This window comes from Equus caballus, chromosome 4 (assembly GCF_041296265.1).
Source record: "Equus caballus isolate H_3958 breed thoroughbred chromosome 4, TB-T2T, whole genome shotgun sequence".
NCBI classification, from domain to species: domain Eukaryota; kingdom Metazoa; phylum Chordata; class Mammalia; order Perissodactyla; family Equidae; genus Equus; species Equus caballus.
The window spans coordinates 14,245,470-14,261,244 of NC_091687.1; the positions used below are offsets into that span (position 1 = coordinate 14,245,470).

The window sequence follows — 15,775 nt, forward strand, 5'->3', positions numbered from 1 at the left end:
TAATGTGGGGGGGGCGCCTCATCCTATCAGCTGAAGACCGGAATAGAACCAAAAGGCTGACCCTCTACCGAATAAGAGGGAACTCCTCCTGCCTGACTGCCTGCTAGCTGGGACATCGGTTTTTTCTTGCCTTTGAACTCAAACTGAAACATCAGCCCTTCCTGTGTCTCCAGCTAGCCAGCTTTCAGACCGGAGCTTAAACCGTCAGCTCTCCTGGTCTCCAGCTTGCCAACTGCATATCTGGGAGCCTGTCAACCTCCATAAACGTGGGGCCCAATTCCTTATTTCATACATATATGTGTGTTTGTGTATGTGTGTGTGCGCGTGTGTGTGTGTGTATATATATATATACACACCCTATTAGTTCTGTTTCTCTGGAGAACCCTGACTGATCCACACTTCAAAAAATACTAAGTGAGAAAATCTAGTCACAAAGGCCATATATTGTATGATTCTATTATATAAAATACCTAGAATATATAAATCCTTAGAGACAGAAAGCAGATTGGTGGTTTCCTGGGGCTGTTGGGGAGAGGGGAAAGGGGAGAAACTGCTTGACGAGTATAGGGTATAGGGTTTTACTTTGAGTTGTTAAAATGTTTAAGAACTAGATAGATGTGGTAGTTGTACAACGTTGTGAGTTGTGCTAAATACCACTGAATTTCTCAGTTTAAAATGATCAATTTTATGCTATGTGAATTTCCCCTCAAAAATAATTTAAAATAAAACAAAAAAGTTAAAAATGCCTAACATACAAACATACATACATACACACCATAATAAGGATCGCAAATTCAAAAGGTTCCAGGGAGCCAGGTTGGTATCACATTTCATGGGATCTAAGTTGCCGTGGATTTTAAGACCAATCATTGATTTTTGTACCTCAAGGCTATAAAAAGCTTTCCAATTATAATTACAAGATGCATTGATGGATAGCCGCACCGATTTCAGAGCATTAAAATGGGAAGCATTTTATGCCTTCAGATTGATGAAAGCAGTCCCAGAGAGCAGGTCTAGGAAACGTGGCACTTCGAAGAGGACTGTTCTGTCTCAGCTCCAGCTGCTTATTGCTGGATTTTCAGGTATTTTAAAAGTCTGAAACCCACAGTCTAAGTAAATCTCCTGATTTGTGTGGGCCAAAGAAAACACGTCAATGGGCCACACAGCCTGCGGCCCCACCTGTGCCCGTGGTGGGTGCCTTGTGACAGGTGTGAACCAGGTGAGAGTGATCAGCCCACGGAGCGCAGGGCAAAGGCCCCTTCCCAGACCAAGGGACCAGCTGGGCAGTGGTCGTCCAGACCAGAAAGGAAGACCTGCAGAGAAGCGACCATTCGTCCCCGATGGAAGTACAGGCCCGAGCACTGGGGACAGGGGCCTCCATAGGCCAAGGCACCTGCAGAACCTGCTTTTGGTGCTTCAAACTAGGATGCAGACAGTTTTGAGCTGAGAGTTAGTTAGAGACAAATCTAAGGCATCTTTTCATCACCTTCTAAGAGAGGCAGACACGTGTGACAGGTGCTCCTCCAAGTGCCACAGCATCAGCCTCCACTGGGCACTTGGCAGAAATGCAGGCTCCGGGGCGCTCCTCAGCCCTAGGTGTCAGCGCTTCCGGGGGTGGGGCCGGGCAGTCTGTGTCTTATCAAGCCCTGCTGGTGGTTCCCATCCACACTGAAGTTGGACAACCTCTGCCCTCGAGCAAACAGAATGACTCAGTTATTTCTTAGAATTTGGTAGAGTTTGTCCCCACTTTCAGAACAGTCTGTACTATACAAGAAACTATGTTAAGAATAACTAGAAAGCTTAAAAATTCATCAGGGAAAATCCAGTGTTTGATTCCTTCCAGCTAGCATTCTCATTCTCCCAGCACTGCTTACACACTCCCGTCACCTTCTTCTCTTTAGTAAACCAAACGCCCAGCCTCCTAAATACAGCGGTCCTCTGCCCCAAGCAGATTTTCCCCATTGCTGGTGTCTGCAATCCTGCATCACCAAAAGCAGTCAGAGTAAAGAAAAGCATCCCTAATTAATTAACACGTTTTTGTCCAATTCACACACTGAAAGCTAGGAGGACGCCTCATTTTTCCAACCCCTTTTTTTCCCCACTCTAATTAGCAGAAGAACCCAGAAATTGGAAGGTCGTGCCTTGCCTTCAAGGCAATAAAGAAAGCTGGAGCAGTGAGGACTCTGGAAGCTGGCCTGGTGACAGCAACATCAGAAAGCAGAGAGGAGCGAGCAGAATATGAACCACACATGAACAGAATATGAGCAAAAGACAGCCAACAGCCAGGATGGGGCTGGAGAAGTGGCCCCGGGGGGTTAACGGACTCTCTGGAGGTGGTCCACGGACTCTATGGGGGGCGTTCCCGGACTTTGTTGGGGAGTTCTGCAACTCTCCTTTTATTTAAGCCAGATGGACCAGAGATTAATTCATCCCAGGTGAATCTTGGGAAGTCACTGAATGTTCTAAGCTCGGCTTTCACGTTTGTGAACTGGTGGAGAGTGAATGATGCGAATTTGCCAACTGTTGTCTAGAAGAATGGCTCTGTCCTTGGCACATGATCAGCTCTCATCTGTTTTCATTGTCTTCTTGCCCCTTTGATGGGCCTGGAGAAATTGCCTGGGGATGCAGTTGACTGTTGGAGCTTTATGTTTCGTTCTTTTAGCCCCTAAAGATGGCTTTGCACATTGAGTTTACAGGCCTTTCTGTTGGAGAATTTCAAGTAAGCTACCTACCCACCTAAGAATCATTATGAGGATTCAATGAGGGCAGTATACTCAAAAGTGCTCTATAAACATCTCTGTTGATTGTTTGCTTGTTAGAACAATTCAGAGGTTTGGAGGTGGAAGTGGAACTTGGCCTTGGCTTGGTTTGATTTGAGGTTTTTTAAGGTCGCTGAGAGGCATTTCAGATTCCTTAATAGACTTTATCTTGGATGCAAAAGATACTGAACTTTACAGGAACCACTAAACTCTGGTCTAAAATGGAACCCATAAATCCCTGCTCTTGGCTGCTGATTCCACGGCTTGGATATTTTATTATTTATAATGCAATGCTACTCTGTACTCAGTCTTTAGATTCACATTATCAGTCATGGACCCCTGCGCTTTTCATTTATAGGGAAATCAGAGTTATCTGGGTGAGGTGAGTGGATAAAGGTTCAGTGAAGTCATGAATTTCAGTCCCTGGCATCATTGTTGACTTAATTGTTCTGTAACTGAACACAAATCCTGTTAGCAATTTTAGGGGAAAGAATTCTATAATTACTTGAGGATAATCGTGGGTATGTAAATGGAGTTATCGCATCACAATTGAGTGTAACATGCGCACGCTGGAAGTGCCGTGTGAGCTACAGGGAGGTCCCCCAGCTTTCACCGGAGGAAGCAGACCCAAGCCTGGAGAAGCAACTCAGAGTGGCCAAGAGAGTTCTTTGAAAACTCCTCCTTTCCCTTCAAAGTATATTCATATTTTGCATTCAACTTTAAATCTCTCCATGTTCACTTTTAAGATAGTTTTACCAAAAATTTTGAGTAGAATTGATTGCCCCTGGGCAGTCTCATACCTGGGCATGAGAGTGCACCTGTCTGGGGAGCCATGATGTCCTCGGAGACTGGAAGATGGAGGATAGAGGTCCGCATGCATTTATGACCATGCGATTGAGACACACGTGTGATTTTGGCAAACAGCCTCATGTGCATGAAGATGGAGAGAGAGCTAAGGCAGAGGGAGCCTAATCAACTGAGCCACGCGTCTTCACCCTGCTGAAACATAAGTGCCCCTGCAACGGTAAAAAGGCCTGGTCTTTACTCTGGTTTTTGCTGAACTGCGTTTTTGCGGTGTGCGACAGTGGTGTGGATTCATCCTTAGAACTTTTCAAAAGGCAGATGTAAAGAGAAAATGAGAACGGGAGTAGGAGAGAAACATCTGAATGAACCCCAAAGTCCTTGATTCAACTCCAAGAGCCTTCTCATTACCCTGCAGAATCTTCTGCACGCCACCAGCAGATTCGGCTTTGAGTCTGTTAAACCAATTGCCAAGTGGGCTTTCTTGTGGAAACACTTGCGTGTGAAACAAACAGTGAAACTGCCAGGGCTGCATCTGAGAGGGGGGAGTCAGGCCCCCGCGCCCAGTGGTTAGAACAACAACCAGGTATCAGACAAACAGCAGAGCGAAGGGAAGGTGCAGCCTGGAGAAGATGAGCGGTTAGCTCCTCTGCCCTCACTTCTCGGGTTGTTCCGGGGTGCAAATATTTTGCCTGAGTCTTCACGTCATTTTCACAGTCCATCAACAGTAGATCACCCAAATCTGGGGGTGCAGCAGATTTCTTACCTCAAACATCCCTCTGGAACTCATCTCAAACAAAAAGTCAGGATGCGAAACCTTCAAGATGGGCAAACATCTTTACTTCCTGGAAAAATGTCTATCACGGCTTCTGAGGCCTCCACTTTTGTATCATCAGTCTGGTGCTGAGATGACTTTGTGAATAATCATTAGCAAAAGCCATGAGATAGGTAGAATTTTATGGAGTTTCAAATGTGTGTCTCCTCTCTGAGCTTAGTAGCATCCGAAAATGTATATTGTTTTTTTGTCTTCATTCCCCTTTTTGATGCAAGAAAGATGAAGAACCTTTTTGCAAATACCCAGCAGAGGAATATTTAAATATGAAGAATCAAAATATGTATGCTTTAAATAGGAAGGAACAAATGTCCTCTTCTTTGTTATGATTGCGTGTTTAAGCTCCTTTTAGCCTAGCACAAAATGTGCAGTTTAATCCTACAGCTTTTGAAAAACATAAATTGGCATGTACACACTCTGGACTTATAATTCCACAAGGCTCTGTTAAGAGAATAGTTTTTGTTGTGCCCTCAAGGAACTTACATTCTGAGAATAAACGAGCTAGATGTTTATCTTTTGAAACTGGAATTAGGAATCGTCAATTGTACTTGGCCCACTTAGGCAGGTACAGCACTGTAAGGGGGTGCAGTCAGCCTGCGGAAGGTTTGAAAAAGAAGGAAAGTCCACAACATTAAGGAATTTTGAGCCCTGATTGTGCCCGTGCATACTGGCCACTTTGAGAGTTAGGAGAGTAGTCCAGCCTGAGGACGCAGTCTCTGAGCTGTGTGTTGACCTCCGTTGCTCTGTGTCAGCCAGGTGAGGTGAAGACCAAGCACAGTCAAGGAAGGAGCGGGCTCTCCAATGCGAAGAGGCTAGTGCTTCAGACCAGCCAGCGTTCCCACTCTCCAATCCTGGCCCTGTCTCCCTGATTCTTTATCATCAGATGAGGTTCCTACAGGCACAGACCTGTCAGAGAGTTTCCTGATCTCTTATCTCACTTGATGCCAAGCCCCATTCCATATGGCACCCATGTTGGTTCCCTCTCCTGAGCTGCCCAGCATCCCTGATATTCACCTTGCACTTGGACCTAAGAGCAGACATACTGAGGAGATTTGCACACAAGCTGCCGCCAAACACGTAGGCCCACCAGGGGCACCATCTTCAGTGTGAGGTGGTGTTCTAATAATCCCTTTGTACTCTCCTTGGGCCAAAGTTGTGAGCTCTGGTGAAGCCCAGTCATTGCTCCCAGTTTCATATGAGGCAGATTGATGGTAACATCCATTCACAGCTCTTATAGCATCAAGAATACAGAGAGGCAGGGGCCAGCCCTGTGGCCTAGTGGTTAAGTGTGGTGCACTCCACTTCAGCAACCCAGGTTCAGTTCCCAGGCGCAGACCTACACCATTTGTCAGCAGTCATGCTGTGGTGGCGACCCACATACAAAATAGAGGAAGATTGGCACAGATGTTAGCTCAGGGCCAATCTTTTTCAGCAAAAAAAAAAAAAAAAAAAGAAGACTACTGAGAGACTGTAGGAAGAGAGAGAACAAGCCCACATAGCCTACAATCAAAGAGACTTTGAGCTACAGGTCATCAAGCTTTCCTTTTTTTCTTCTTCAGTACAGATTATCTTCTAAAAAGTAGACCCTGTATGGGTTTGTTTAATACTCAGATTTAAAAAATTATTTTCTGCAAATATGCAATATATGCAAAGGTAACTCTGTCTTTGAGTAAATACTCAGAATTCTTTGAGTGAAATTTTCCTAGAAGAGAATGGAAACAAAGACTCTAGGTGTTTTGATTAATCCATTAACAAATGTGTATTGAGCAATGATGCAAAATAAAACTTTTTAGCAGCCTGGTTTGCAAATGCCTATCAAATTGCAGAGAATCCGTGTAACAATTGTGTTGTGAAATTTTCCAGGAGGGCAATTAAATAAGAGGGACTTGAGAGCAGCTTGTCAATGCCATGCTCAGGCTCCTCCCTAATAAACAGAATTTCCTGAAAATCCCCAGATAATAACACAGATCAGAAGAAATGGAGACAGCAGTTTAACACTATCCTTTGCTAAATGGAAACACATTATAATTACAACAGTAAATATCTATTGACCTATCCTTCTACTGCCTTAAGACCTGCTTTAATAAGTACTTTTTGCAAATTTGAATGTGAAAAGACATTATTTACATAAATAGTTACAAAGGGCCTCTAGTATTATAGTAATTGTGTTTATTGAGCTCCGTTTCTCTGAAACTTGCCCCTCACCCCACCAGCAGATCTTCTATTACTGGGAAAAACATTAGGTTGCTAGAAGCTTCTTTTCATCAATAGTAGCCTAATGAAAATCACAACGCTGCTGTCTGCCATGGAGCATAGCTGGAGAAATACTGTGATTAAGCATGTTTGTGTGGAGTGTGAGTATCTATCTCAATGCTTGTTTGCTTGTCTCCCATTTTCCTCCTTCTTACAGATTTTTAAAAGCATTGGCTCTGATGAGACCGTCCAAGGGCAAGGAAGTCGGAGGCTGATCAGCTTTTCTCTCTCAGGTATGTTTTGCTCACCTGAAGGCCTTGTGGAAAGAATAAGAATGTCAACCAACCGTCAGGAGACGTGCTTTGAATTGACTCTTACCCACAAGTTACTCATCCTTTCTGTGCCTCAACTTCTCCATCTGTAAAACAAAAATTAAAAATATTCGCTGCATTCCCCTCGACCTCATGAGGATATTGGAGGATTCAGTAAGTAATAGATGCAAAAGCACTTTGAGGTGATGAGCAGAGAAGCTGCTACTCTACCTTCCCTCCGGTGCCAAGCAGCAGTAATTAAGAGTTTATAAAGTGGAGGTAGGGGAAAGCCTAGGAATAAGAACAGCTATGGGTCCTTTATCTAAATAGAATCTCACATGAAGCTCAGTTGGTAAAATAGATAAAAACTGAGCTGCTCAAAAAGATACGTTCATGGAAAAACCAGTGAAATCCAAATAAAGTCTGTAATTTAGTTAATAGGGTTTGGTTAATAGAGTAATTTAGTTAAATTTTTAGTTTTCATAATGTACCATAGTTCTGTAATATGTTAACAGCAGGGAAACTGGCTAAGGGGTGTTGTACTATCTTTGCAACTCTTCTGTAAATCTAAAATAATTTTAAAATCAAAAGTATAACGAAAAACTGAGTTGTTTTGGGTAAAGCGATATACAAAGCTCAAAGCCCTACACACTCAATTCCACCCTTAGTGGTCTTTGAGGAGACACAATGGCATGAAACTCCAGGTCTTCATGAGCATGGTTTGAAAACTATTGCCTTAGCTTATTGTTAAACCAACCAATGTTACAGGCCATAAATGTCAGAGAGCCAAGTCACAGAAGCGAAGTGTGTAAGCGTCCTTGGGAGATGGACAGTCACCTGGGGCTCTTCATGTCTAAGTGAGCCCCAGTAAAGCAAATGTGGGTCTAAAGATCCATTGATAGCAATTACAGCAAGGTTGCAGGATACAAGGTTGATATACAAAAAGTCACTTGCTTTCCTACATACCAGCAATGAACAAGTAGAATTTGAAATTAGAAACACAATGCCATTTACATTAGCACCCCTAAAATGATATACTTAGGTATAAATCTAACAAAATATATACAAGATCTATATAAGGAGAACTATAAAACTATGGTGAATGAAATCAAAGAAGAACTAAATAAATGGAGAGAGATTCCATGTTCATGGATATGAAGACTCAATTTTGTCAAAAAGTTTGTTCTTCCTAACTTGGTCTATAGAATCATGCAATCCCAATCAAGACCTCAGCAATAATTTTGTGGATAGTGACCAAATGATTCTAAAATTTATATGGAGAGGCAAAAGCCTCAGAATACCCAATACACTATTGAAGGAGATCAAAGTTGGACAACTGATACTATCCGAATTCAAGACTTACTATAGAGCTATGGTAGTCAAGATGGAGTAGTATTGGTGAAAGAACAGAAAAATAGATCAATGGAACATAGTAGCCCAGAAGTAGACCCCCGTATAGTTCAACTGATTTTTGAGAAAGGAGCAAAGGCAATACAATGGAGCAAAAAAAATCTTTTCAACAAACAGTGCTGGAATAACTAGACATTCACATGTGAAAAAAACAATCTAGATAGACCTTATACCCTTCAAGAAAATTAACTCAAAATGGATCATAGACCTAAATATAAATTGCAAAACTAGAGGGCTGGCCCTTTGGCATAGTGGTTGAATTTGGTGCACTTCACTTCAGTGGCCCAGGTTCACAGGTTCACATCCCAGGCAGAGAACTATGTGATTCGTCAGCCATGCTGGGGCAGCAACTCACATACAAAATAGAGGAAGATTGGCACAGATGTTAGCTCAGGGACAATCTTCCTCAAGGAAAAAAAAAGGAAGATTGGTGGCAGATGTTAGCTCAGGGCAAATCTTCCTTGCAAAAAAACATACAAAGCTATAAAACTTCTAGAAGATAACATAGGAGAAAACCTAGATGTCCTTGGGTATGGTGATGCCTTTTTAGATACAACACCAAAGACACAATAAATGAAAGAAATAATTGATAAGATGGACTTAATTAAAATTAAAAACTTCTGCTTTTTGAAGGACAATGTCAAGAGGATGAAAAGACAAGACACAAACTGGGAGAAAATATTTGCAAAAGACACATCTGATAAAGGACAGTTACCCAAAATATACAAAGAACTCTTAAAATTCAACAAGATGAAAACAAACAACCCAATTGAAAAATAGGTCAAAGACCTTAGCAGATACCTCATCAAAGAAGATATACAGATAGCAAATAATCAGACGAAAAAATGTTCCACATCACATGTCATCAGGGAAATGCAAATTAAAACAACAGCGAGATACCACTACACACCTATGAGAATGGCCAAAATCCAGAACACCGAAAACACCAAATGCTGGCAAGGTTACAGAGCCACAGGAACTCTCATTCATTGCTGGTGGGAATGCAGAATGGTACAGACACTCTGGAAGACATTTTGGTAGTTTCTTACAAAGCTAAACATACTCTTATCATATGATCTGGTGATTGCACTCCTTGGAATTTACCCAAATGGGTTGAAAAGTCCATACAAAAACCTACACGCAGACCTTTATTCATAATTGCCAAAACTTGGAAGCAACCAAGATGTTCTTCAGTAGGTGAATGGATTAACTGTGGTGCTTCCAGATAATGGAATATTATTCAGTGCTGAAAAGAATTGAGCTATCAAGCCATGGAAATACATGGAGGAATTTTGAATGCCTATTACAGTCTGAAAAGGCAATATATTGTATGATGTATGATTCTAACTCTATCACATTCTGTAAAAGATAAAACTATGGAAACAGTAAAAAGATCAGTGGTTGCTAGGAATTGGGGGAAGGAATGATGAATAGATGGAAGACAGAGGGTTTTTAGGGCAGTGAAAGTACTCTGTACAATATTGTAATGATGGACATGTCATTACACGTTTGTCAAAACCCATAGAATGTGGGCCACCCCTGTGGCCGAGTGGTTGAGTCTGCATGCTCCACTTTGGCGGCTCAGAGTTTTGCTGGTTCAGATCCTGGGTGGGGACATGGCACTGCTCATCCAGCCACGCTGAGGTGGTGTCCCACGTAGCAGAACTAGAAAGACCTACAACTGGGATATACAACTGTGTGCTGGGGGGCTTTGGGGAGAAGAAGGAAAAAAAAAGATTGGCAACAGATGTTAGCTCAGGGCCAATCTTTAAAAAAAAAAAAACGTAGAATGTACAACACCAAGAGTGAACTCTGGTGTAAACTATGGACTTTGGGAAGAAATAAAACATTTATCACTCATCTGTGATTATAATGTGTCAGTGTAGGCTCATCAGTTGTAACAACAGTACCATTCCGGTAGGGGATGTTGATAATAGGGGAGGCTATGCGTGTGTGGGGCAGGCAGTAAATAAATGGGAAGTCTCTGTACTTCCTCTTAATTTTGCTGTGACTCTACAACTGCTCTAAAAAGAAAAGTCTTTTTACTTGGAAAAAAAAAAGATCCATTAACAATATTAGCATGTGTCTGTCTAGGTTAAGAAAAAAGGAAGAAAAAGGAAACTCAATACTTTTGTATTACTAAATCAGAAAGCTTAACAATTCCTAATTCACTATTCCTGATTTGCTATTCTTATGTTTGTATTGAAATGCTTGAGAAGTCACAATTATTTGTACAAACCTTCAGGAACAGTAGAAACCAGGAAAACTACCTGCCAGAAACGAAGAGGAATTTTCACAAACCAAATCTCAGTGAAATCCCAAAGCCTAAGAGGGATGCCACACAGGATGGGCAGCATGGCGTTGGGGAAGAAGAGGAAATCTCTGCCAGTTGGTTCCCATTTTGGCTCTGCCATGAAGACATGGGCTCACAGACCCACCAGAGGAAAGGAACTGCTCCCAAATTGGTTCAAAAGGCTACCTGATAAGGTGATCAGGATTGCTTCATCTCCTATAGCCCCTCAATATATCATTTTTATTACACTTATTTCAAGGCAAAAATTGCCAGCAATGAAATGTGACTGGAGATGTAAAATTAGCAGCTAAAGAAGCAAGCCTGGAGTGGTCGTGGAAGTATACTACTGAGTAGTGGAATAGTTGAATATGTGTGTGTGTTTAATTCACAATGTCTATTTAGAAAAAAAGGGTAAATATTGCTTAAAGTATCATGGTAAATTTCGTGCCTCAAAGAAAGACAAGATAAAAAGATCAGCAAATCTATGTCTAGGCAAAGCCCATAAAGTATCAGAAAATTGATCAGATGCTGGTCATGTCTGAGTGTAAAAGCAGAGATGAGGAGTCCCACGGAAACCACCTGGACAACCAACCTGACAAAAGATGGACCGATATCAGAACTACACAACATATTCATGGATAAATAACAGAAATTTCGAGTTAAAGAATGTATGGAGAAAAGATTCTACCTATAAAAAAGTTGAAGAATGTAACACTCAAGAGAAGAAGAAAGTATTGTGTTGACAGGTATCTACTGAAGAGAAGTGAAGTGTTATCACTCGTCCGCTCAGAGTCTCAATGAAATACAGGGAAGTGCGGGACCTATGAAGTACGAGATCTAAGATGAAGAAAGATGATAAAAGGGAGTTCTTTGAATCTGGCAAAAATAAAAACTTAGAAAGCCAAGCGTATTGGTTTCCTATTGTATTTCTTTCCTATTCCAGTTAATTCCTGAACAAATTACCACACACATAGTGGCTTAAAACAGCACAAATGTATTCTAACTTTTCCAGAGGTCAGAAGGCCAAAATGCATCTTAAGGGATTAAAATCAAGGTGTCAGCAGGCCTGGTTCCTTCCTGGGGTCTCCAGAGAAGAATCCATTCCTTGTCTCTTTCAGGGTCTAGATGCTGCCTGCATTTTTTGGCTCATGGCTGCATCACTCCGATCTCTGCTTCAATGGCTCATCACTTTCTCCTCACTTTGCTCCCCAGCCGCCTCCCTTTTATAAGGACTCTTAGGATGACACTGGGCCCACCTGGATAATCCAGAATAATCTCCCCATCTCAATCAAGATCCTTAATCACATCTGCAAAGTCCGTTTTACCATGTAGGGTGACATATTCATAGGTTCCAGGGACCAGGTCATGGTCATCTTTGAGGGGTCATTTTTCTGTCTATCATAGTCAAGCAGAGACTGAAAATAAATTCTAAAAGGTGCAATCATAGCATTAAAAATGAGCCTTTGAAAGCAGTAGAGAGCACAACCACCCCTACAGCATGGAATCAGTGATATATATGGGAGACTGACTTGAAAGTCTCTCCCACAATGCTTAGATGAAGGGCAAGACATAAAAAGGATGAGGAAATAAAAAGATGGATGACACATACCGAGCCGACATATAGGTAATTGGTGCTTTTGATGAAGAGATCAAAGCAAATTGAAAGGAAATAGTAAAAGGAGAAAATTTTCTTGAGCCGAATATAATTTTGAATCTTCAAATTAGACTATCAGGTACTAAGAAAAAGAAGAAAAAAAATGTATGTGCAGAGACCAACACCTAGACAAATGCCAACTTTTGAAAGAAAAAAATGTTCAAGTACAGACACAGTAGCTCTCTGGGCAGAAAAAGCATGAGAATACACGTTTTACGAAAGAGTAAACCTCATGTTAATCTCAGACTTGTCTCCTGTGGTACAGAATGCCAAAATAATGAAGCAAAGTCTACAGAGTTTTGAGAGTAGAGTATTTTAACCCAAGATTTCTATGCCCACCAGGTTGTCATTTATATGAGAAGGCAAGAAAAACACATTCTCACGTTTGCGAGGGCTCAAAGAACATCACCCTTGCATCTTACCTGCAAATCATATATAAACATGTACTCCAGCATATAAAGAGATAAATTCAAGAAAACTCAAGAACTGGAGACACTGCAATGTGAAACAACCGATTTTAGAATTTAGAATGAGAAATGATCAGAAAGGTAGATCATGGAATTGCCTTCTCTGGAAAGCTTCAAAAGTACAGTAGACACATCAAAGCAAAATTGTTGATGCAAATGCTTTCCTTCTCAAATCTAATTATATATTCTGTTTTTCCCACTTTTGGGGGTAATAAATTTCCTAGATAAATAATATCCCCTTAATTTTTAATGAATTCCTCTTTTAGCACTCTAACCTAAAAATATCAGAAATGCAGATAAAGAGTTATTCACAAGTGTATTGGAAACAATTTAAACATTTAAAATTAGGGACTGATTAAATAAATTACCATACAGCCAAGTAATGAAATAGTAGATAATCGTAATAATTATGTATACAAATGTTCTAAAAGGCGTGAAACATCTTTATGATAGAATCTAGGCAAAAGAAAAAGTTTAGGATACCATATTGTATATACAGTATGGTCTCAACTATGCAAAGAAAAATACTGGAAGGAAATGAGGAAAAAGTCTGGTAATGGTTGACACTAGATGGTACAATTTGGAATAGTCGTAAAATTCTCCCATTAGTGTGTCATGTACTTTTGGAAAATTATAAATCTGTCCTTAGAGATATCCATTCCAGCAATTTTCTAGATGAAGAAATTGAGACCTGAAAGAGTTAAATCAGTTTCCTCAACAAAGTTCAATAGTATGTTCCAGAACTAAAATCTAAGTATACTGACTCCCAGGCCAGTGCACTTTTAATTACCCTCCTTATTGCAGCAGTTTTCAAACATTTTTACTTCATGAAACATATATTTTAATAAGATCCAAATTGAACTTAAATGTGTAAATCTTTATAAAGTATAAAAGTTTACTGCGGGAAGTGAAAGAAGACCTTAAAAAAAAAATGAAGAAACATATGCTCTTGAATGAGGAGTATTATAGAGATACAAATTCTTCCAAAATTAATCTATAAATTCAATGCAATTCCAATCAAAATCCCAACTTTTTGGAGGAGGGTTATTAAGAAATTAATAAAATTAATCTAGAAGAATAAGTGTATGAGTGATAGAGCAAAGTGGGGTTTTTTTGGAAAAAAGAACAATGAAGAGTGACTAAATTTATCAGGTATCAAACATGATAAAGACATATTGATACAGGTATAGATGAGTCATTTGATGGAACAGAGTATAGAAAAAAGACCCATTTATACTTGAGAATTTAACCTGTGCCAAAGTTGGCATTTTTATAAACAGGTAATATGACATTTTAGTTAAAAGCATAGACTTTGGAATCAAAGAGAAAGGTCTAAATTTCGCTTCTGACATTGACCAGCTCTGAAAACCTCATCAAGTTACTCAATTCGTAAGCTTCCATTTTCTCTTCCTCGAATCTGGGATATGATATCTACCTTGTAGAGTTTATGGGTAGGATTAAATCCGATAATGTATTTGAAGGACATAGACTGGTTCCCAGAATTTAGTGACCAGCCAATAAATGGTAGGTGGTAGTGGTGGAGGTGATGGTAGTCATATTATTTTATGATGAGTAAATCTATACGTCTGTCACACTCTGGGTTAAGGTCCCCAACACCATCCTAGATTTGATGATTCTCTAGGAGAGCTCAGCACATGGCCTTACTCATGGCCGTGAGAGGGATTACATTGAAAGGATGCAAAGCAAAATAAGAGAAGAGGTGCTAAGAGTGAAGTCTACAGGAAACCAGGGGCAGGCTTCCTCGAGTCCTCTCCCAGTGAGATCACACAGAATGTGCTTATTTCCCCCAGCAAGTTGCAACAATACATATGAAATATTGTGTACCAGAGAGGCTCGTTACAGACTCAGTGGCCCTGGTTTTCAGTGAGGGCTCATGACACATAGGCACCTTCTGCCTGGCATGTACCAAGATTCTGGACTCCCAGAAGGAAAGCAGGTGTTCAGTATAAACCACATAGTTTGTACAAACCATTTAGGAACAGCGAGCCACCCTTCTCAGTTCCAGATCCAAGTTCCCAGACACTAGCCAAGAGCCAACCTTATAAACAGGACTTTCTAAGGAGAGACGTCTCAGGCAGCTGTCTTACCTCTGTTCTCCTCATGGGTTTATCCCAGGTTTTGCAAATTTCTGTGATGCTTGTTGTACTTTCTATCCTTTGTCCCCTATGGGTGTATTATAATGCAAGAGAGTAAGAATAATTTTATTATGGAGATAACCGCAATCAACTCAAAGGAACTTTTAAGTAAATTCACATGAAAACTTCTGTACTTTTTCATCAGTAACTAATTACTCACACCTCACAACTTACACCGTGGTTGGGAAATCAATTCAGTGTATCTTTACCTGGGTTACTTTCACTTATATGTAAAAGGGAATAATTTGGGGAGGGAATACTTCAATAATATAAATTTTTAATTATGTTTTTTGATATCATAAATATATTTCCAATAAATATAAAAGGATTTCAAATTACCCCAGAATAATTATAATCCATTATCACAAATGGTCTTGCTCTCTGTCTCTCTGTCTCCCCCGCCCCCAACTGCATGAAATTTACACAACCAGACAATTTCGATTCAATGCAACAGCTCAGTTTTCCACACTTTGCCCTCCCTAACATTATGGTTTCTCAAAATTCTCCTCACTGATAGGCACTTAGCTCCATGGGGGCCATGTTTTCTTTTTCATTCCTCTATTATCTTTTTTTCTTTGCTCTTTTAACCCTCTTCTCTCTCTTTATTTCTCCTAATTCTGTCTCGCCTTATTCAGTTAAGACTATATTTATTGTGAGACAACAGCCCTTGTTTTTCTATGTCTCCACTTTGCAAGGGAATTTTCACCTAGACTTGTTGAACTTTCAAAGTTGGATTTCCTCCCTCAGTGTCCACCCAAGTTTCCTGGGTGACCCTCAGCCCCTTACCCCAGTCTGCCTGAGGGACATCAAAAGTCCAGTCCAGTAAGGGCCAGTGGTCCTCTCTTGAAAAGCATAGTGACTACAGTGCCAGTCATATTGATTTATAACAAGGTTTTCTC

At 40.6% G+C, this 15,775-nt stretch overlaps 1 protein-coding gene across 6 annotated transcripts in view; it reads left to right on the plus strand.

Moving 5' to 3' along the window:
* HECW1 (HECT, C2 and WW domain containing E3 ubiquitin protein ligase 1) overlaps positions 1-15,775 on the plus strand; it is a 393,767-nt gene that overhangs the window by 229,205 nt on the left and 148,787 nt on the right. For all 6 annotated transcript variants that reach the window (XM_023638970.2, XM_014738981.3, XM_070265507.1 and 3 more), the window contains one exon: positions 6,803-6,878. In XM_023638970.2, coding sequence (XP_023494738.2) covers positions 6,803-6,878 — 76 coding nt within the window. The remainder of the gene's footprint in view (positions 1-6,802; positions 6,879-15,775) is intronic.